This window comes from Drosophila willistoni, assembly GCF_018902025.1.
Source record: "Drosophila willistoni isolate 14030-0811.24 chromosome 2L unlocalized genomic scaffold, UCI_dwil_1.1 Seg168, whole genome shotgun sequence".
NCBI lineage: Eukaryota > Metazoa > Arthropoda > Insecta > Diptera > Drosophilidae > Drosophila > Drosophila willistoni.
Genome location: NW_025814047.1, coordinates 2,135,133 through 2,158,120, shown reverse-complemented (window position 1 = coordinate 2,158,120; position 22,988 = coordinate 2,135,133). Strand labels below are relative to the sequence as shown.

Below are 22,988 nucleotides of genomic sequence, written 5' to 3'. Positions count from 1 at the left end.
AAATAGAAATAGAGTATTAATAAAATATTTAATGGGCATTCCGATTGAGCGCATTGCAAATTAAGAATGAAAAGATTTTATAATGATATTTTCAATTATATATTTAAAATCGTCATTAAACATTAGAGAAGATGTTGTCTAGTGTTAAAGATGCCACTTGGACAAAGACTTTGTATTTTATGATTTTTATTGGGTAATAAAAATCATCAACAAGTTTGTAAGTGTTCATAGGAATGAGATCATTGAAGGAATGTCACGATAAATACCTCGAAAATGTGTAGTAAAAGCAATATTTTTGTTGTTCTGGGACCTACATTTGTAGATAGTGAAAATTTCAGTTATACTTTGCTGGCCATTTATAAACTAATCTTTATTTAATTACTTAATCTTTCGTCAATTACGAAAAGAATATATTCAAGATGCTTCATCATTCAGAAGCTACTGACAATAAGTTTTATACTTGATTGCAATTGGTCTGAGTATCGTAACATGGAGGCGAAATTACTAATTGGACTCGAGAAATTGCATCGTATCACCAATTCCCAAGCCTATGAACTTTACGTACAACTAGGATTTTGCAGTGAGTGTGTCCTATTTGCTAGTTATGACAATTATAGAATTGGTAATGAAACTACGAAATATTAGTTAGAGTCGTTGGGAGAATTTGGAGGGACAAGTGAGAATATATTGGTCTTAAATTTAGGTCAAGCATTTTCGACTTATGGTTATGATAATAGTCGATGGGGCATTAATTCTGCTCAATAGTTAAGTGCTTGCCGGCACGAAGACAACGCATAAGATACCAACTAATTATTGTCTCTCACAGACATGAGTTAATAATTTTGGTTTCTTATACCCTTGCAAAAAGAGTATATTAATTTTGGTCAGAAGTGTGCAACGCATAGAAGGAAGCATCGCCGACCATTCAAAGTATATACAGTGGCGAGCACATGTGGATACATGTTTTGATGAGGTGACTTTGAGTGGCTATAAAACCCACAAATATGCATTAATCGATTCCAATTTTTTAACAAAAATCCACTAATAATATATGAAACGAAAAACAAAGAATTTTATTCATTATCCCCTCCTTAGCTCGAATTATCCATAAAAAAACTTAAAAATGACCATGTATCCACTTTTGCTCGTCTAACAAAACTTATAGATTAACGAATTTTTTCAATATTTAGTCTAAAGGCCTTTGGCTGTAATCACACATTTAATGCACCTGGGCATACTTTCCACCAATTTTTCTATCATTCCGTACGATAGAGTGCTTTATTCCGCTTGGACTCGACTCCTGGGAGGATTATCGTAGCGCGACAGTTGCGCGGATTTAGCGCGGATTTAGATCTGGGCTTTGATCCGGCCACTGCATCTTCAGAAAACTCCGATTCCTTTACAATTTTGGCCGTGTGTTTCGGATCGCCGATAGAGATGCTCGAGCTAAGGAACCGATAATGATCAACCAACCGTAGACAACGCCAAACCAAGGATCAGCTTTTTTCAGTAAAGGAGTTAGTAAGTGGGCAGCACGCCGGGCACTACACAGGATTGGTCTAATAGCTGCTATTAAGCAGAAGAAACATGAGCTCTCAGCGAAGAAGAACTTCCGTAAGGAACACAGGAATTGGAGTGTGGATGATTGGACGTGGGTGATATCAATCAAATGGAAAGGAGTATTACTGGCAAGTAAAAGAAACTATGAAACATGAAGGTGGCGGCTTGATGATTTGGGGGTGCTTCACCTATTGGAACGCTGGCACATTAGTCCGAATAAGTAATAATAAAATAATGGAATCGCTCGAAAGCATCTCCGACCATTCAAAGTATATACATTCTTGATCAGCATGACGAGACCAGTTCAAATATGTCTGTCCGACCGTCTATCCCTCCGTCTGGATCAACGTAAATTCCTCCTAGACCGTAAGATCTACAGAGCTGAATTTTTGCATCTACAAACGAACAGTGACTTTTCTCAACAACTTCGTTATATTCTGCATGGTATAAAAACTATTTATTTTTTATTTATTGTAGAGCTAACATTATAATTATAAATTACACGCTAGCCAGTTTAAGAGAAGCAATGCCTTCTGCTCTGATAATGTGTGGGTTATTACAATATTTACATATTTAAAGACTATTATTTACAGGGTTTATATGGTGTGGTATAAATGTGTAGCCTTAAGGTAATTCAATATAGCAGAAAAATTGGAGGGAAAAATTGCGAAAGAAATTAAATCGGTGTGTGTTGTGAGAGGGGCATAGGTTAGGTATATGATCTAATGTAATTTGGATGTTGCAGGAGGTGCAAATGTTGAGGCTCTTGTCAATGTGCATCTGTGTGATATTTGTATGTCCAAGTCTAACATAAGTCGGGTTATCTTCGTTTGATCTGCTCTAAATAGGTTTTTATTGTTGTTTTTAAATATGTTGTACGAGTTAAATTTGTTGCTGTTTATTGTTTGGTGAGTGGTTTTTATATTTATGTTGTCGCGTACCGTTAATGGTTGCTTTGCAGTGTTTTTTGCTATAAAATCTGCGAGTTCATTTCCCTTTATACCTGCGTGTCCAGGTACCCAAAGGAGTTTAAATTTTGGAAAAGATTCTGTGAGAATGTTGCGGGCTAGAGAGGTGTAGTAATCTGCATTGTTAATGTTCTTTATTGCGAAAGTGAGTCAGAGCAAATACAGAATTTACCTGTTTTATTTTTAGTAATGTTAGCGCCTCGACAATCGCAATAATTTCAGAGAAGAATACAGACGAATAGTGGGGTAATAGACAAGTTTTTAGGGGTTTTTGATCATCTGTGATCGCAAGAGATGTAACTCCATTGGATTGTGATCCATCAGTGTAAATAAAGGAGTAGCTCAAGTATTTATTTCATTTTCTTCAAATTTGATACGGTATATTGCAGCCGCTGTGTTGTTCTTGGAGGATTGTCGTAGAGAGGTATCTATCGTAGATAGCTTTATGAACCAAGGCGGAAGAGTTTGGACGAAATGGTATGCTGTGTGCTTGGCAGAAATTAATGATCTGGTCAATTGCCGATTTGTATTGGGGTTTTCTGGGTGATCTATATGTTTGGATTATCTTGAAGATTGGGGATTTGGAAGCCGAGATTAATGACTTGAAGAGGTTGGCTGTGAGGAGATCCCGTCTGTCTTCTATTGGAGACATTCGGGCCTCGTAAAGGATATTATTAGTTGGCGTAGTTCTATAAAAATTATTATTGATGAAATGTAAAAAATATGATTTTCTTTGATTTATTTCACATATTAAATTTTATTCAGCTTTCGAAAGTCGTGTGAGTGATTTTGGAAATGCCCATATACATATATATATAAATGAGAGATAACAAAGAATTGTTTTAATATTTTCGTACACAACCTTATCGTTTTGGTCAATGTCAAAGTGCAAACACATAATTGAACTGAAATAGACTAAGAAAAGAACAAATTCTTATCGCGACAAACGACAATCCGAAAAATATATAATTCAATGAATATTTCAAAATTAAATCATTGCTCTCAGAGACATAATCTCAGTCGCAAGTGTTAATTAAATTAAACATTAACAAATCCCAATTTGTATATATTCTGGAATAAATTCCAAAATGAGAAGGAAAAGTGTCCTCCCACTTGTTGGCCTCTTCCTTGTTCTTGGTGTCCAGCATGTAATCTCTGAATCTCCTCTCCCAAATCACGGGGTAAGTGGCCAAGTGAATAGCACAAAGTGAAGTTTAATCTAATTGATAAATCTGTTTACATAGGACTGTGGAGTCTCCAGTGACGATAAAGATTTGTGTGCCTTATATTGTTATAGGTCTATGAAACTCGGTCTAGCTTACATTATTGAGTTGAAAGAAAAAATCAAGATGCTCGAAGAGAATCAATCAAAGAGTGAAAATAGTCAACTAAGCAAAGCAGTTGAGAATTTGCAAAGTAAAATTGATCAACAGAATATTCAGATAGCTAATATTAACGATTTCATCACAAACTCAGTCAGGCAGAAAGAGGTGGAAGAGAAAGCCAAATCTCAAACTGAGATAGACAAATATAAGAGACAAGTAGAACAATTGAAAGAGAACTTAGAAAATGTTCAACGTCAAGCAGCAAAAGATAAGGAAGAAAACTTAGCTGAACAAAGAAATAGAAAAAGCGAAATGGAGAATCTAAAAGAGAACTTAGCAACCCAAAAGTCAGATTCAGATAAAGCATTTAAAGACCTCGAGTCGAAAAAAAAGGAATTTGAAGAATATCAGACTAAGGAAAAGAATTCCAACAACAAAATTGGAGAATTAAATTCAAAAATTTCATCCTTACAGAAAAACATTCAGAAAGAAATGGATGAGAAAGCCAAATCTCAAACTGAGATAGACAATTTTAAGAGAAAAGTAGAACAATTGAAAGAGAATTTAGAAAATGTTCAACTTCAAGCAGCAAAAGATAAGGAAGAAAGCTTAGCTGAACAAAGAAATAGAAATGGAGAATTAGAAACCCTAAAAGAGAAATTAGCAACCCAAAAGTCAGATTCAGATAAAGCATTTAAAGACCTCGAGTCGAAAAAAAAGGAATTTGAAGAATATCAGACTAAGGAAAAGAATTCCAACAACAAAATTGCAGAATTAAATTCTAAAATTTCATCCTTACAGAAAAACATTCAGAAAGAAATGGATGAGAAAGCCAAATCTCAAACTGAGATAGACAATTTTAAGAGAAAAGTAGAACAATTGAAAGAGAATTTAGAAAATGTTCAACTTCAAGCAGCAAAAGATAAGAAAGAAAGCTTAGCTGAACAAAGAAATAAAAATAGAGAAATAGAAAATCTAAAAGAGAAATTAGCTACCCAAAAATCAGATTTAGATAAAGCAATTAAAGACCTCGAGTCGAAAAAGAAGGAATTTAAAGAATATCAGACTAAGGAAAAGAATTCTAGCAACAAAATCGGAGAATTAAATGCTAAAATCTCATCATTAAAGAAAACTCTAGAAGAATCTGAAACTCAGTTGACTGATTCGAATCATTTACTTACAAAACATTCCCTACAACTAAACCAAACCAAGGAATATTTAATCGAGTGTCGGGAAAAACTACCAAAACCCCATTGCAAAGGCATCTCTTCGGGAATTCATGAAGTTGAAATTCCGCGGATTGTTCCGATTTCTGTTCTCTGCGAGGGAGATATAGAAGGTGGTGGGTGGATAGTCATTCATAAACGATTTGATGGCAGCGTTGACTTTCATAAAACTTGGACTGAGTATCGTGATGGGTTCGGAAATAAGAAGGGAGAATTTTTTATTGGTCTGGAGAATTTGCACGGTATTACCAATTCCCAAACCTATGAACTTTATATCCAATTGGGATATTACGATGGAACTTTCCAATTTGCTGGTTATGAAAATTTTAGAATTGGCAACGAATCTACGAAATATAAGTTGGAGTCGTTGGGAAAATTTAGAGGAACAGCTAAGAATGCTATGCATTACAATTTAAAGCAAGCATTTTCCAGTTTTGATCAAGATAATGATCAATGGAAAGGTTTTAATTGTGCTCAAACGTATGGAGGCTGGTGGCATAATGATTGTGGCTTGATGTAAGTAACCAATTTAATTATACAAGAATGAACAATTGTCAAATATTTTGTTTATCTTAATTAGCCACCTCAACGGAAAATATTTCAATAGAGAAGTCGAGGATACTTTAAGTATGAGCTGGTGGGACTGGACTTCTCTCAAATCTGTCCAGATGCTCATCCGACCAAAATAAAGATGGACTTCATCTCAAAATCAAGGAAAATCTAAAATTTAAATCTAAACTATGCAACCAAAAAAAAAAATTGATATTTCAGCAACAAAACAAGTAATTTTCACACATAACTTCTGGTCCCAATCTTGAGTGGACAATTTCCGTTTTCTGTTTTGTCTCATTGTTAGGCATTCGCTGTCTCTCTAAAAGAATGTTTACTGTAGTTCAAATGCAAGCATAGTCTTACGTTTTGGAATTTACTCTAATAAAATATAAATAAAAAAAAAAATCAATCAAAAAAAATTGCGACATCTTTTTCTTATGTAGATAATATAACATACGTTTTATTCAATTTCCCTTACAGTATACAAATATGTTCTAACCAAGGAGTGAATTGTGTAAGTATTATCTAAATTAATTGTAGCCAGAGAACCTGACTTACGATAATTCAATCCTGTTGAAGTTTGTATACCCTTAAATATCCCTTTAATATCCCGTTAAAGTATAGTGCTGAAATTACTATTTTAAAATTTACTCCATTCTTTTCTACGGCAATAAGCATGAACTGAGTATCGCAATGGGTTCGGAAATCACAGGGGAACTGTCTGATCTGCTAGTTAATTTAGAATTGGAAACGAAACTACGAAATATAAGTTGGAGTCGTTGAGAGAATTTAGAGTAACAGTTGAGTATGCTATGAATTAAATTTTATATTTAAATGGATCATCTTCCACTTTGGATGAAGACAATGATCAAAGTGAAGATGGTAGATAATTCTACATTTCAATTCCAATAGCATAAATCTATCTAAATGATACATAGAATAAATAAATAAATTAAAAGAAAGAAGAGTTTAAATACCGTTGCAGTCCTTGCCAATAATCTTTTTACAAGCTCAAAATTCTTTTTCTGTAACTCAATTCATCAATATGTAATTTATTTCACCTTTATTACTTATAAAACTATATAATATAGTGGTCGGATGCGGGCGATTTTTATACCTGATCTCACGCAGGTAATAAAACACCCATAATTCATCTCGATAGTTTTTTAGTTGGCTGAGTAAAATGGATATGCACCGACGGACAGACGAACGTGGCTATATCGACTCAACTTCTTATGCTGGTCAAGAATATATACACTTTATGCTGTCGGAAACGTCTCCTTCTGTGCGTTACAAAAATCTGACCAATTTTATAATAGGGTATACAAAATGGGTATAGGAGAATTGATTAAACACTGCTGCCTTGCAACTAGTAAAAGATTTCGGACCTTTTATTCTTTTCATTTTAACTAAAGTCTTCAAATACATTTACTAGGCTTGCGATTAAGCTAGAAAGCAACTGACACCCGGAAGAAAGGACGCAGTGGGTTGCAATGCAGAAAATGTACTCCTTAAATTGAACAGACGGGAAAAACCTAACAATTCCCTTTTTTCGATGCATACATGTCCAAGTGTACATAGTTCAAATTGATGGAAACTATTAATATTAAAGCGATGACATATTATACTCTTATCACATAAACGTGCCAATGAATGTACAGGTGAGTACATAATTATACATATAGGAAAAACATATATTTTTTTTTTAATAGCCACATTTTTCGACGCCACAAAAACAACATATGTATATATAATTTTAAAAACCACTTTGCTTTCGCCACCCTCCCTTAGGCAGCATGGATGAAAAAATATTTTGTATTGAGAAGCAACAGGCAAAGGTTTGTTTTCTTTATTTTATTTTTGTTAGCCAACTTAATGGAAAATATGTTCAAAATGAACTTTGCCAATATAGAAAAATGCAGTGGTCGCGCAAATCTCTCAAATCTGTAGAAATGCTTTTCCGACCAAAATAAATATTGACTTTATCTAAAAATCAACGAGAATCCAAATATGCATCATCAAAAAGATTTTATAATTGAACTTCAACACAGTAAACTCCTTTTTGGGAGCAACTTTTATGTGGACAATATCTCTTCCTTGGTTTTTAAATCATAAAGTATGTTATTTATGTTAAGTTATTTTGTTAAAGTTATTAAAAACGTTTTTGTGGAGTGGAGTAAGAAAAAAGAGTCTTCTTCTCTTCGATTCCCAGAAAGAAGTGGTTGAAATTCCAATGATCTTAAACAAATAATATAAAAAAATCTTAATGTATACAAATCTAACATAAGTTAACAATGACGTCTTCTCCAACAGTTACTATCGATAATTACTATCGATAGTTTGAAAGCCGTTTCACGATTAATGATCGTTACAATTTTTGCGGATAAAAATGTTACTATTTCAATTATTAATCCACTTATCTGCGAGCTACATAAACGAGCCTTGAACGAGTTAACTATTGAGGCTTAAGTGCTTATAATTTTTTGAAGGAACGTTTCCCTGCACGCATTTTTCAGTATGAGACACGCAGGGCCGTCGAGAAGATATCAGGGCCCGGTGGTAGTAAGCTTTATATGAAGAATGTAATATTATTTTCATTTCGGTTCAGATAAAGTTGTAAAGGTACATATTAAACTTTTCCCAAACTTCGGGCCAGGTGGGAATCCCACCTTTACCACCCCCCTCTCGTCGGGCCTGGAGACACGCACTATATCTAGAATTGCAACTATTCTCGATCCGCGTTTTAAAAACGATGGTTTCATGTCAGTCTCAAATGCTGAACAGACGACAAAAGAGACAAAAACCAGAGCCTCTACGGTTTTCGTTTCGTCTCGGACCAACTACAAGAGAAAAGTGTCAACCTCAAAGATTAGTGACAAACTCTTTATGCGGCAGCATTTGGAAAATGATGATGAAATTTGTTCATTAACTACTAAAACTAAAATTTTTTGTCTTATTTTTTAGGGTTGTCCCATCGATTCAAACGTTTAAAAAAATATGGCTAAGAAATTTCCGGGTGCTCCGGCGTCATCTTGCGAGTCTAAAAGAACTTTTAGTAAAGCTGGGTAAGTTATATCAGATGCTGCTCCTTGTTAGTAAAAAGGCCGTGTATCCTGAATATAAAAAAATTGACACAAATCCATAATTTTGAATATATGTACCTTACAAATATAATTTCTTTGAAAAACATCGGAAACAGCGTTGGTGACAAACATCGGAGACAGTGATGGTGACAGATATGTCTTGTCGTCAGTGTCTTGAAGATTTGACGATGATTTGATACATGTAGTAAAGAAAACATTCGTGAGAAAATATAATTTAAAAAATTAACATATTTCGACGTGAACTGAGGCTCTTTGAAAAAGGTATTCCTGAATATCTCGGAAACAAAAGCGAACCAACAAAAAAAAAAAGAGGTCATTTTCGGAATCAACTACCCCAAATTACCCTTAAAATTAATATGGAATCTTGTAAACTTGTGTTTGTTCAAGTCTTTTTCCAAATTATATTCCGTTCACCAAAGTATTTTTTGCCATGGATGCTTCATCGGGCATGAAGATTGTCGGACTGGCACCGAAACAGCCAATGTCAATGCTGGACAATGGAGGTTCAATTAAGAGTCTGAGTACAGATCTCGAGGATAGCCAAGTGGCGCAGGCTTTAGAGAATTTGTCCAGAGGATGAATTAGTCAGCTTAAGTTGCTTTGCATTTTTGTCCCAATGATTTCCTTTTCCGTTTTGCAGAAGAGACAAAATTCGAACATGCCTTAATTTTTGATGTTTTAATGTTTTGCAGAAAAGTAAAAAACTTTAAAACTCGAAAGTAACCGAGAATTATGTACATTCATATATAAATGAACAATTATGCTCCAAACTACTTCAAAGTTAAAAGTTAAAAACTAATAATATTTTCGTTTAGAGTAGTAGGAGATACTTTGCTCCTAGCTCATTTCCAAAAAGCGAGTTTATAATATTGAATCTTCACTCTGGAATATTATAAAAAAAACTATGGTTATAGGAGAATTGATTAAACACTGCTGCCTTGCAACTAGTAAAAGTTTTCGGACCTTTTATTCTTTTCATTTCATCTAAAGTCTTCAAATACATTTACTAGGCTTGCGGCTCAGCTAGAAAGCAACTGACACCCGGAAGAAAGGACGCCGTGGGTTGCAATGCAGAAAATGTACTCCTTAAATTGAGAGTCGGGAAAAACCTAACAATTCCCTTTTTCGATGTTATGGAGGAACGCCCGCGACATTTGTCCAAGTGTACATAGTTAAAATTGAAGGAAACTATTAATATGAAAGCGATGACATATTATACTCTTATCACATAATCGTGCCACCCCCGATCGTGAGTCGCACCATCAATGAATGAACAACAGGCCAATAGGAAAAAAGGGATTTTTTTTAATAGGCACATTTGTTGCCGCCAATCTTGGTTACGAAATGTTCACTTTTCTCCAGTTTGGGCAAAATCAATATACACTTTTTTTTTTAAATTTAAATGTAATTTTAAAACGAAGTGTTTTTGCAGTCGTCGCTTTAACGAGTGCATGACTGTTACTTTGGAAAAATAAGTTGCTGGCGCTTGCTAGTAGAGACCTGCACCAAATACTTATCCACTTCAAAGTCAATTTTAAAATGCCACAATATTCCGTCAATCAGTAAAATAAATATACATGCCGATGTCGCTACTGCGCTGCCTCCGTTGTTGCTTTTGTGTCCCACTCCAGCCAATCAAAACTTCGTCAGCAGCATGTACCGGTGCCGAAGTGTTCGTCGTGCGACGCTTAACCTAGTATCAGGTGGCCCCGTCGGCAGCAGCGCTGCTCACGAAGAGGTTTTTTTCACTTTGGACAAGTGAAGTTGTGAGCGGACACATTACTGTCATCTCTCTTACACTACCTGAGCTACGTTCCTCTCACTCGCACTTATTGTTAAGATACATAGGACCGTACGATTTGACGACGGCACCACCTTATACTTAAATAGTTCATCATGGACCTACATACATACGTACATTATGACGCCGGCGTCGCCGTGGACCAAAGACCTGCACGAGTACATTCGAAACGTAAAACGGACTTAAAATCGAATAAAAAATCCGGTAAAGGAAATGCCACCATAATGAGAAGCAAGGACCGCAAATCGAAGCGAGTTCTTGGTACCGTTCAAATGTTACCGACAACATTTGAGTATTTCTTTCGGCTCAGACTCAATATATACGATAAACCATTGTCAAATCAATTGATTTGACAAAAACAGTCCTCGGAAGATGAGTTGTCTAAGTAGCCAAGTCATTGTGGCTGGATGTAGTTTCCGTCTAAGCCGAAGGCCTTAGTTGCCAGTGCTTATAAAACATAGTTAGGTTGATAGTTTACAGCTATGTATGTACATATATCCTACACTTTAATAATAACCAGAGGGCCGGGGCTAACTTCGACCGCGTCAAAGTTTGTATACCCTTGCAACTTTTTTGGTAACTTATTCCTTACCTATAGCCATCAAAGTGGAAAAACGTTTAAGCTAAAAGGGCTAATGTATCCGAAAGAGCGGCCTACAATCTTAGCATAGGAAATAACGAAGATATTGATCAAAGTCACTGTTTTCCACCGATCGTTCCTATGGGAGCTATATGATATAGTAACCCGATCTTTATCAAATTCGGCACAGTCATTAACAGATATATTAAACTAACAAATGTTTAATTTGAAAGCAATCGCGTCAAAAGTAATGAAGTTATTGACAAAAGTCACTGTTTTCGAAAGATCGTTCCTATGGGAGCTATATGATATAGTCACCCGATCTTGATCAAATTTGGCACAGTCGTTTATATGTGTAATTAACTCAACAATATTAAATTTCATGATCATAGCTCAGAAAATAACGAAGTTATTAAGAAAAGTCACTGTTCGTGACTTTGCCATTTGTATGGGAGCTATATGATATAGTGATCCGATCCGGCTGAATCCGAGATATACAACGCCTGCAGTATATACAAGCCTACATGCAAAATTTCAGCTCTGTAGCTCCAACGGTCTAGGAGGAGTTTGCGTTGATCCAGACGGACGGACAGACGGACGGACGGACGGACATGGCTATTTGAACTCGTCTCGTCGTGCTGATCAAGAATATATATACTTTATATGGTCGGAAATGCTTCCTTCTATGCGTTGCACACTTTTGACCAAAATTAATATACCCTTTTTGCAAGGGTATAAAAATAAAATAACAATGACGTAGTAGGCTGCTGGTAGCGCAGTCGGCAGCGTTTGAGCAGAGCCGAGTAATATTGACTGCAACTTGTGTTCTAAACATCCGATCTTATTAAAATTTTGGCATCTTATTATTTACTTCGAAATTATCACATTAGCTTTTTTATAAGGATATTCAAACTCCTTCACCCATATTTCGTATATAACTATGTGACATAGTGGACCGACTTTCTTTACTTACGCAGGCTATAAGTAGCTCAAATACCAAGTTTCATTCTAGTAGCTTTCCAAATGAAGGCATGAAGTTGTTTTGTACCGACGGACCAACAGGCGGACATGGCTATATCAACTCAGAATTTCATGCTGATCAATAATATATAGAATATATAATAGTTAATGGGGTCTAAACGTCTCCTTCTGTGAGTTACAAGCATCTGACCAATTTTATAGTACACGCAATGGTATAAAAATGAGTTTTTCACAAATGAGGTCAACGATGACCCCATCTCCAAAGATGAGCTGTATTTGCCGTTTTCGGTAAGATGAATTTAAAAGTTCATAGAAATATGATAATATATGTAGACTTATATTAATTTTTACAGAGGTGGAAAACGGGGAACCCTCAACTTAGAAGAAAAAACGACTCTAGTTTCATTGCTGTCCTTGTGACACAGGACAACGGAAGAGTTATTGTAGTTTCTCAGTAAAGTATTCGTGGGTTTGAACGCTGGCTCTGCCAGGGTGATTGTTGACTTGATGAACTACATCCACGATAACATGATGGCTATCTTGATGAACGAAGGATCCAGCAAAGCCGTCCGGTTTCAGTACGGAGGCCACTTTCCGTTATTTACGACCTCATGGCTATGTGTGCCCAGACGCACAGATATTGGATAGGGCACTTGACAAAGTATACAATGAGCTAATTATATTTTCTTAAAGGGGGTATATTGGATGTGTGCTTTTCATTTTTATGGCTTAACTTATTCGTTGTAGTATTGTTCGAGGTTGTTCGAAATACTTTCGGAGATATTTTTGTCGAAACCCGGATTTTTGAACTAGCGGCAAAAATACAGCCCGTAATTCTGAACCGATTTTAACGAAACAAAATTATGATTGAGGTCGGGACCAGAATTACATCTGTGCTGAATCTATCTAAAAATAATTCCAATAACTTCGTTTTCAAACGAAATTTCTTTAAAGAGGAATAAAAAAAAATTCTTAACTATGAATACCCCGTTTAAATCATGGACATGAAATTCACTCAGTCATTTTGAATTCGCTCAGCAATTGCGAATTCGCTCAGCCAAATCGAATTTCAGCGAAGTACCGGTTTCTGGTTGGCTGAATAATTTTTTGTTTCCCTTTTAGGTTATTCAAAAATCGATAACCGGGCTGCTATCTTTTCCCCAAAAAGCATCGATAGGTTTTAAAATGCGATACCTATCGATATACTCGATAGTCCCATCGATGGTTCTCCACCCACAATTCCCTTAATTTCAATTGTGATAAAAAAAATTGTTTTTGTTTATTTGTTGAACATAAATAATAATTTTAAGTAAGTGCGATGGCCGACGATGGTGAAAACTCAGTGGACCGCCCAACAGATGCCGACGGCAGCAAGCCGGAAAAAATGTTCACGCTAAAGAAATGGAATGCTGTGGCTATGTGGAGCTGGGATGTCGAATGGTGAATATTTGAGCCAACAATAAAACATATACATATGTACATATTTATACCCTTGCAAAAAGGGTATATTAATTTTGGTCAAAAGTGTGCAACGCATAGAAGGAAGCATTTCCGAGCATATAAAGTATATATATTCTTGATCAGCACGACGAGACGAGTTCAAATAGCCATGTCCGTCCGTCCGTCCGTCCGTCCGTCCGTCCGTCCGTCCGTCCGTCCGTCCGTCCGTCCGTCTGGATCAACGCAATCTCCTCCTCGACCGTTGGAGCTACAGAGCTGAAATTTTGCATGTAGGCTTGTATATACTGCAGGCGTTGTATATCTCGGATTCAGCCGGATCGGATCACTATATCATATAGCTCCCATACAAATGGCAAAGTCACGAACAGTGACTTTTCTTAATAACTTCGTTATTTTCTGAGCTATTGTCGTGAAATTTAATATTGGTGAGTTAATTACACATATAAATGACTATGCCAAATTTGATCAAGATCGGGTTACTATATCATGTAGCTCCCATAGGAACGATCTTTCGAAAACAGTGACTTTTGTCAATAACTTCGTTACTTTTGACGCGATTGCTTTCAAATTAAACATTTGTTAGTTTAATATATCTATTAATGACTGTGCCAAATTTGATAAGGATCAGGTATATATATCATATAGCTCCCATAGGAACGATCGGTGGAAAACAGTGACTTTGATCAATATCTTCGTTATTTCCTATGTAGGCCGTTCTTTCGGAAACATTAGCCTTTTTAGCTTAAACGTTATTCCACTTTGATGGCTATAGGTAAGGAAAGAGTTACCAAAAAAATTGCAAGGGTATACAAACTTTGACGCGGTCGAAGTTAGCCCCGGCCCTCTGGTTATTAATTGCTTCTAATTTCAGCGATATTTGTGCCATATGCCGTGTTCAAGTTATGGGTGAGTGGACTTAAGGCCATGATGAGGATGATGATGATTAAGACACCAAGACAAAGAAATAGCCGAAGTAACGCCAAGTGATCATGTCAATGACATTTAGCCATCGATTTGGCTAAAAATTCATAATGCTCCGGCTAACTTTCTGGGCAAAACGAAGCCCAGGTTAGAATTTTACCAAAAAAGGAAACCTACAATTTTTGGTAGAACAATCAAACATTTTGGCCTTAGGACTGTTGTGTTTTCGCTCCACAGTTTAACAATTCAAAGTGCTTGAAATTGTTGCTTTTAAACTTCAGTATCAGCAATGAATGAATGTCAGCTCTTTGTTATGATTATCGGCTATAACGATGCTTAATGTTGTATCAATTTAGCCTTATTAGAACTAATCGAAGATTATACTAAATCAAGCAAGACAAGCATACATATATATCGAATAGTCAAGTTGTAGAAACTTAAATGTGTCTGACTTTTAGCTCTGTTAGTCTTGTTCATAGTTCACTCAAACTTAACATTTCAGTTTAAAATCCAAGCCGATTTAAATCACCCATTCTAAACAATCAAACATATCAAAGAGATATTCCTATGGAAATCGAAATAGATAGATCAATATTGTAGGACATTTTGTCTGTAGACATTTTAAATGTCGGTAGCTGATATAGCATGATGAATTTCCCACCGATTTCTAGAATGTCTGAGCGTTTGTTCTGTGAATGTCTCTCCTAATCAGTGGCTAACGTCAATAAATCCGGTGATGATGTTGATTCAATTTTGCATTGTCGTCGTAATGCCAAACCGATAAGAGAACGAACCTGAAACGGACATCAAAGTTTGTCTAGTCTTTCATAAGCCTCAAGTCAGCCAGATGTAAACATGATTATAAATATATACGCCAACTGAACATGTAAGGGGGGTTAAAAAGTACTGTAATTGCAATTTGGAATTCTATTTTTGTATGCCGAACATGTAGAGTACGAATGACACTATATACTTACATATATGTATATACTATATTAAGTACAGTTTTGAATCAAATTCTTTATAATTCTCACGTATTTGCGGTGACATTGTTTTCTTGGCAAGGGGGTCATGATTAGCCAAGGTCAACTTATTCTCCATTGACTACCACTTTCATAAATGAAATACATATGTATGTATGTATATAGTGAGACGATCTCTGTTTGCCCAAAATTGAAAACAATTTATCTTGCATGTGTCATTTTTTTTTTTTTAGTTGTACTTTTTTAAATTAATTTACATCGTATAATATATATGTATATATAGAACTAAAATATTTGAATTGGGTTGTTTTTTAACATTCTCTCTTATCTAATATATTTAATATGTATATTCGAAATATATAGGTATATGTATAGCCAATTGATGTACTCTCTTAGAGTGTGTATGGGGGCTGATGGTGGGGGGGATTAGTTATAGCTAAAATTTGTTTTCATTGTTTTTTTTTTTTTTTCTTTGTTGCTACACCGATAAATTCATAATAACTTCCTTTTGGTTTTGAAATTTCTCAAATGTCAACAAATTATTGCTAGTAAAACTCAATATAATTTACATACATATAAAACTAAGAACTTAAAGTTTAAAAATTTTAACAATAGATATAAAGGAAATTCTTCATAATTAGTTTTTTTTTCCGCTCCTCTACATAAAACCAAGATTCATCTATTTTTTTTTTTTTTTTTGTTTTGAATTAGGAGTCAATAATTCTGGACTTATAAACTAAAAGGACACTACAGACTAATATTTGGTTTGATCGCTTTAAAGATCCTCTTTTTTATGTTTTGTTTTGTTTGATAATATGGCATATTTTTATATATATATGAGTGTGTTTGTGTGTGTGTGTTTGTTGCTTTACATGTTAAAGGACAGCGGCTTAATATTTGCCACCGAGGACATGCGACGCACACGTCCCATCATTTTACGCTCAATATCCTCGAGTGTTTTACCCTGAGTTTCGGGCACATAGATTATCACAAAGAATAGGCCAATAAAGCAAATGGCTCCGAATAGCCAAAAGGCACCATATGAACCAATGACATCTGTTTGGACAGGGAATTAGCAATTATTATTAGCAATTCGAATTCCAGAAGTCTATTATTTTTATAGAAACTTACCCAACATATCTTGGAAAGTCTTTGTCACCACAAATGTGCAAGTCCAATTGAATGCGGTGGCCACTGATGCCGCCGATCCACGAATTTTGGCTGGCAAAATTTCGCCCATCATTAGCCATGGTATGGGACCGAAACCCAGCGAGAAACCCAAGATATAGACAACAAAACAGCTCAAAGGCAGCCAACCCACATTGGACACATCAATGCCAGCTTTATCCTTGCAGTAGAAGAATCCGCCAAGCACGAAAAGGGTAATAATCATAGCCACATTGGAGACATACAATAGAATCTGCAAAGAAATTGTTAATTTTAATTAGTTAAGGTTTCGTTTTTTAAAATCTGTGTCGATTTACTCACCTTACGGCCCGCCCGATCAATCAATATAATGCCAATAAATGTGGCCATGAAATTGACTATGCCAACAATAATTGTACACACATTGCCATCAATGGTGGAGCCAGCATCCTTGAAGATTTGCACTGTATAGAAAATCACAGCATTGATGCCGCTCAACTGCTGGAAAAACATCAGACCCAATGAGATGGACAAGGGCTTCAGATTGTTCCGTTTCAACAGCTCCAACATGGTATTTTGTGTGGCCGAACGATCGGCATCGGCCTGAGAGCGCAGTAGACCCTTCAATTCTGGTTCCACATCCGCTTCCTTGCCGCGCAGCCAACTGAGTGCCTTGCGGGCACGTTCCTCCCTGCCACGACTCACATACCAGCGTGGTGTTTCGGGTATAAGGAACATTAGAATCAAGAACGGCACCGGCAGTGCGGCACCCAAAAAGGCCAACATTGACCAATCCATGTAGGTGCCAGCCACAAAGCATAGGAGAATGCCTATATTACCAAATGCCGTGGGCAGCAAGCCCAGAGTTCCTCTTACTTCCGGTTGCACAGTCTCGCCCAAATATACAGGCAACGACAGCGAGGCAATGCCCACACAGAATCCAGCCAAGAAACGTCCCAAAAGAACCATTGTAATATTCACCGCACATGCTATCAGCAATGAAGACACAATGAAAGGTACGGCCGTTGTCAAAATTGTATTACGACGTCCCAGATACTCTATAAATGGACCGCCCGCAATGCCACCAAGTAGACCAGCCAGGGGCATAATTCCGCCAACCCAAGAGGCCTAGAAATAAGAGTTCAAAATTAGTAACAATAATTTAAAATCAGTTGGAAAAGGTTTTCAGACTAATTCTGATTGAAATCAGTTGTGGAAAGATTTGAAAGGATCATTTATCCCTCACTGATTCGGCTAATCGTTTGGAAAAAGGTTGAGAGAAAGGTTTTTTTTTAGCATATTGCTTTACGGATTTTTCATTCACTTTTTTAACACATTTCCAACTAACTCAAAAGACTTTCATATTACGCTTTTACTTACCGCTTGTGGAGTGACTTCAAATGATGTAATGTTGCCATTGGTCATGGTAATTAGGGCCGGAGAAGTGTAGGCACTCACAAAGCCCACAACCAGTGAGCCCAATGATACACTCAAAGCAGCCAAAACCTGCAAAATAAACCAAAGAAATACAAGTATTTAAAAAATTGTTTCAAATTTCAACAAGTTTCTTTCGTTTTTTTTTTTTTTTTTGGGCACCTGAGAGACAGTACATATAGCCTTTGGCTCCTCCACTGGCACCGAAAAGGACACATGAGTGTCCGCTCGCATAAGGATCTTCATTTTAACGTTTCGTTCGTTTTTCTTTTTTAAGAGTTTTCAATCTATTCTATAGACACGGATTAGCAAGGTTAATTGCTCAAGTCCGCCTTTCACTTAAAGCCTTGGTCAATAAAATTCGAAATAATTCTAAACAGGTGAATATAACAAAATAAAAAATAAAAACAAAAATGTATGCGCTTTGCTTGACAAAACTCAACTGAAAGTTGTCAATATTTTTCGCATTGCATTGGCCGTTAGATTCAGATTATTTTTATTTAGTTAGGCTCAGTCACGTACATAATCTATATAAGCAAACATATATGTATGTACATACATATAACAGACATTGATTTGTATATAGAAACATATATATTGATTGGATAGGGTTGGCTTTAACTTAATGGACTTAATGATCAGATGCCTTATCATCATCTCTATATAGTATTTGCATCTTTGCAAACAATTGGTCGACAAAGACTACTACAACAAGCACTACTACACACACACATTTCTGTGTTTGTGTGAGTGTGTGCAGCTTATCACGCTGTTTACGTGTGAAAGATTAAGATTAAGCAAAGAATAAGCTATTCTTGATGATCTGTTCCCCATCACTTTAAAGCCAGCCAGCTGAGAGCAGTTTGTAGCGGTTTTTTGATAGCCTTTCTTAGGCAAATAGTTGGGAAAATTTTGAAAAGTTTATGAAATTTGACATCTACAATGAAATCTCAAACATCTGTTCGTCTCTATAATTTCTTAAAAAAATCTCTCAATCTACAAAAAGTGGTTCCTTTTGGAATTATGGTGACTGTACTTAAATGGTTGAAGATATTGGCAAAACATTGTGAGTTGTTAATATGAGAAAAATCAATCCCAATATGTATTTTAAATTTAAAAGCTAAAATAACGTTTTAAAGGAGATGGTTTGTGGTGAGGCACGTGGCAGTATCCTAACGATCCGTCACTGTATAAATCAATTATCCAATGTCAAGAAAGTTTTGTAAAATTTTAGACTATTTTGTGTATAGTATTATGTTGACTTTTACGCGAGTTCTCGAGCTAACCCACTTAATATGCAAAATGCAACTAAGTTGAAAATTCATTCAAGTCCAGTTCACTATCAGGAAACAATGCATTTTGCCAGAAGTAGCCAGTATGGCAAGTAGTCAGTCGGCCAAGCAACCATCCATCAGGCATATATATTTTTAGTCTGACCATAAGTTAACTAGTAACCGCGTTTATTTCCAGTTTCAATTTCAATTAAAGCAAGCAACTCAACGAGGACGATGAATCGTGCGAAAAATAGCTGCCGCCTCGCCACGCGCTTTCAATATGGAATAATGATGATAATGATGATGATGATGATGATGATGTGGCTGGTGGCTGATGACGACGACCCACAATTTACGCATATTAAATTGCTCAAAAGAATGCCTTTTTCTTATTTTGCGTGTGTGTGTGTGTGTGTGTGTGTAATGCCATTCATAAGACTGCGGCGCCTAATTCGTATCGTTTAACGAGCCAACAATAGATATTATATATTTATCTACATAGATATATTATTGTAAAGACAAGTTTGACCTACCTGTGTCCATATATAGATGGGATTTGTTGTGGGTCTATAGACCTCAAGTTTGGGTTTGCCATCTTCAGTGATCTGTCGTACAAAGGGCACTGCATGTCGGATATTGTCGCCACGTTTATTGCCCATGTCATCCATTTCGTACAAACGTCGACTGGAAATTGCGTTTCAATGTTAGAGATTATATAAATACACATACATACTTATAAAAAGATGATTACATATATGATTTGAGCATATTGTATGTACATACCTTTTGCGGGAATCTGTGCTAATCGAACGTTGCTGTTGGAAATGTTGTCGTGATGTTAGAAAATCTTCGTCACTTTCACTTTCCAAATCCTTTAGATCGATAATCACAGGTTTGGTTATGTCTTTGGGTCTATGTATCAGACGTTTGTGCTCAGCATCATCGCCCTCCTCGTCACTGTCTGTGCTGGAGCCTTGTAATACTTTGTCTAATTTAAATGTAACACGCGGATCAAGACTTTGATGTTTGCGTCCTTGGAATTCGCGTCGTGTCTTATGGAATTCCTCTTCGGATGATGATTCCTTAAGTAGATCTTGTAGGAAACGTGTTCCCTTCACATCCAATGATACATGCTTTTTGGCCTGAAACTGACGACGATTGTCGTTGGCTAATATATGCTTTAAATCCTTCAAAATGCCCTTGTGATCAACACTTGTGGCCTTCTGCTGTTGGAAACCAATACGCTTATCCTCGAAACTATCTTCGTCACTGCTCTCGGCTGCCTGTTTGCTATTGGTTTTCTCGAAGGATACACGTGAACCTTTCAGAGATTGCTTGCTGCGTTGCAAATCCTCACCGGGAATACTGCGCTGTTGGCGATCACGTGGCTCTAATGTTGTGGGTGGTGGCGGTAAGGGGGTCAATTCCAAGCTACCACTAGCGCTTAAAGGTGAACGATGCTGTTGTTGGTGTTGCTGTTGGGGCTGCTGCTGTGTGGGTGGTTCATTAATGTCATCGTCCTCGAGCAATGGACGAAAAGATAATGGCGGCTCGTCGTCTAGAAAACGACGTTGTTGCTGCTGACTCTGGCTTGGACTCTGTTGAGGATGACGCTGTGGTGCCTCTTGTGGAAATAGAAAAGGATCCTCTGGCAATATTGTATCCAAACTTGTGGCCGTATTTGATGTAGACAAATTGCTTTCCACACGATGATAACCCAAATCGTCCTTAAAAATTGGGAGAAGGGAGAACAAAAAAAAAACCGATTAAACGGCAAAACTGAAACGTTAGCTGCGTGGCTACACCACAACAGACGATTGCGGATTAAAAAAATATGCTTTCAATTCAGATTAAATAAGCAGCGTTAAGCCGACGTAATCCCAGATTCGATTTTCATGATCTTTTTTAGCATAATCTCTTCTACAAGTTCATGACAAAAAGGTTCAATGTTGTTGCTGTTGAACGTTGTTCACGTGGTTATTAAATACCAATACATATTCTTGAATATTCTCCTTCGGACTTTAAATATTATTTACAACAATAACAACACCAAATATATCAATCAGTGTGTTACTAGGAAGCATTCTTATCAATGGTCAATGACCTAAATATTGAGAGTATTTCATCAAGATACTTTTCGCAAAAGAAAATGCTACAAGGAAGTGAATGCTTAAAGAAATTCTGAGATTATTTTAGTAAAATGCAAAGTTTTTAAAGTTAACGAAGTATAACAAAATATGGGTGTATAGGAGGAGTTTAGAAAGGGTATCAAATGACTCGGCTATGCATTGTTCTTATGTTCAATTCCATTATTTGGTACGAAAACATTTGGACTTTGCCTAAAGAACATGAAATATCATTATCAATTGCATATTTTTGTCCTATCAAATAAATCTAAATCTAATCGGATCACTTCAAATGCAAGTTACTCGCTTGAACTTTGTTTAGTAAGAGTGACTACCTCAAGTTTAAGTTTATGATACTTACACCAACTCTGGTCAATTTCTCCTTAAGCTTGCCCATGGCGCTGCTCAATGGCTGATGATGATGATGGCCACCACCACTGCCACCTCCTCCTCCGCCGCCGCCGCCGCCGGCGCCTCGATTGTCACGTCCACTCATCTTATCAGTTTAATGATTTGCACTTGAACTTTATATAGAAATGTTTCCTTGACGTTTGTCTTACTTCTTCATCAACTATTTTTATTCTTATTTGAAGAATTTTCCTTTTGCGTTTTTTTGTTTTTATGGTCTTTGCTGCAAGTATATATAAATATAGTATAAAAATTAATAACTATTAATAGTTAACACTTGAAAATGTAACATCTAATCAACTGTCTGGTTAAAAAATATAGCGCGATGTCTGTTTCTTATCTTGGCACTTCATATACATATATGTTTGCATATGATAGCACACACACACACACACACACACTCTCATGTGAGGCATAAGGTAAATTGGTAGGGTAAGAGGGGAGGGATAGACACACACCCCCACAATCTAGCTAACACACCCACTTTTCCATAGGTATTTCAATAAAACTCACGTCCTTGATATTATTCCGTGACCAACTTGTAGACCTCGACCAAAACCAAAAATACATATGTATATATTTTTTCGATGCGTATATTTCCGAATTCTTTTTCAAAATTTTTGTGTTTTTGTAAAAATTTTCCACCCTACCATATAATTAATGACCGCAAATTTAAATAAAAAGAACCAAAAATATATAAAAAAAAAAGAAAGAAAAAGAAAAACAAATAGAAATAAAGAAAATTCATTTCGTTTGTTCGTTCTTTGGCTCCTGCGTCATGTGATGCCCAGAGCCTGAAACGGAGGCGGAGGCAAATCTGCGTGGGCGACATGACGTCGACGCCTTTGGGTCTGCTGCTCTCTTCGCGCTTTCTCTCTCTCTCTCTGTCTGTCTGAGTGGGTGGTAATTGGGTTGTGTTGTATTTTTGCCATTAGCCATGACATAACGATAAGAAGAACCCTCCGCCCCCGCCCAAAACTCGCACAACAAAAAAAGAAAATAATAATAAAAAAATTCAATTGAATGATTATTTGCGAAAAACTACAATTTGATGTGATTCATATGGAGGCAAAAGGTAAACATAGATAGCACTTTAAGGCAAAATTTTGACTATGAAAATTTTAAACGGAAATGCCTA

General features: G+C 36.3%; 3 protein-coding genes across 6 annotated transcripts in view; 2 read left to right on the top strand and 1 right to left on the bottom strand.

The window, feature by feature from the left end:
- The first annotated feature begins 3,615 nt into the window (after positions 1–3,615).
- Positions 3,616–4,631, top strand: LOC124459835 (probable kinetochore protein SPC25). The gene is made up of 3 exons (XM_047009578.1): positions 3,616–3,709; positions 3,773–4,396; positions 4,626–4,631. The coding sequence occupies exons 1-3, from the start codon at positions 3,617–3,619 to the stop codon at positions 4,629–4,631; spliced, it is 723 nt and encodes a 240-aa protein (XP_046865534.1). The 5' UTR covers position 3,616.
- An 8,663-nt stretch (positions 4,632–13,294) lies between these two features.
- Positions 13,295–22,988, top strand: part of LOC26529403 (RING-box protein 2) — a 29,926-nt gene continuing 20,232 nt past the window's right edge. Inside the window, exons 1-2 of one of the 3 annotated variants that reach the window (XM_047009737.1) lie at positions 13,295–13,537; positions 14,430–14,464. In XM_047009737.1, the coding sequence (XP_046865693.1) occupies positions 13,416–13,537; positions 14,430–14,464 (157 nt within the window). In that variant the 5' untranslated portion in view covers positions 13,295–13,415. The remainder of the gene's footprint in view (positions 13,538–14,429; positions 14,465–22,988) is intronic. The other 2 variants (XM_015178250.3, XM_047009736.1) reach the window with 2 other exon arrangements.
- LOC6643376 (facilitated trehalose transporter Tret1) lies at positions 15,762–22,006 on the bottom strand. 2 transcript variants are annotated; one of them, XM_002066071.4, is made up of 7 exons: positions 21,804–22,006; positions 20,100–21,043; positions 19,850–20,000; positions 17,989–18,114; positions 16,951–17,736; positions 16,594–16,882; positions 15,762–16,518 (listed from the first exon to the last, which is right to left on the bottom strand). In XM_002066071.4, the coding sequence occupies exons 1-7, from the start codon at positions 21,936–21,938 to the stop codon at positions 16,331–16,333; spliced, it is 2,619 nt and encodes an 872-aa protein (XP_002066107.1). In that variant the 5' UTR covers positions 21,939–22,006; the 3' UTR covers positions 15,762–16,330. The 2 variants fall into 2 exon arrangements, with proteins under 2 accessions (XP_002066107.1, XP_015033706.1); XM_015178220.3 differs by lacking the exons at positions 19,850–20,000; positions 20,100–21,043; positions 21,804–22,006 and adding an exon at positions 18,205–18,391.

Bases quoted from the DNA above. Each gene is read 5' to 3' on its own strand.
- LOC6643376 (XM_002066071.4), bottom strand. From the start codon at position 21,938: ATGAGTGGACGTGACAATCGAGGCGCCGGCGGCGGCGGCGGCGGAGGA. The intron at 20,001-20,099 runs GTATGTACATAC...CGCAATTTCCAG, and splicing joins AGCACAGATTCCCGCAAAAG to TCGACGTTTGTACGAAATGG. The intron at 16,519-16,593 runs GTAAGTTTCTAT...CTGTCCAAACAG, and splicing joins GACTTTCCAAGATATGTTGG to ATGTCATTGGTTCATATGGT.
- LOC124459835 (XM_047009578.1), top strand. From the start codon at position 3,617: ATGAGAAGGAAAAGTGTCCTCCCACTTGTTGGCCTCTTCCTTGTTCTT. The intron at 3,710-3,772 runs GTAAGTGGCCAA...CTGTTTACATAG, and splicing joins CTCCTCTCCCAAATCACGGG to GACTGTGGAGTCTCCAGTGA.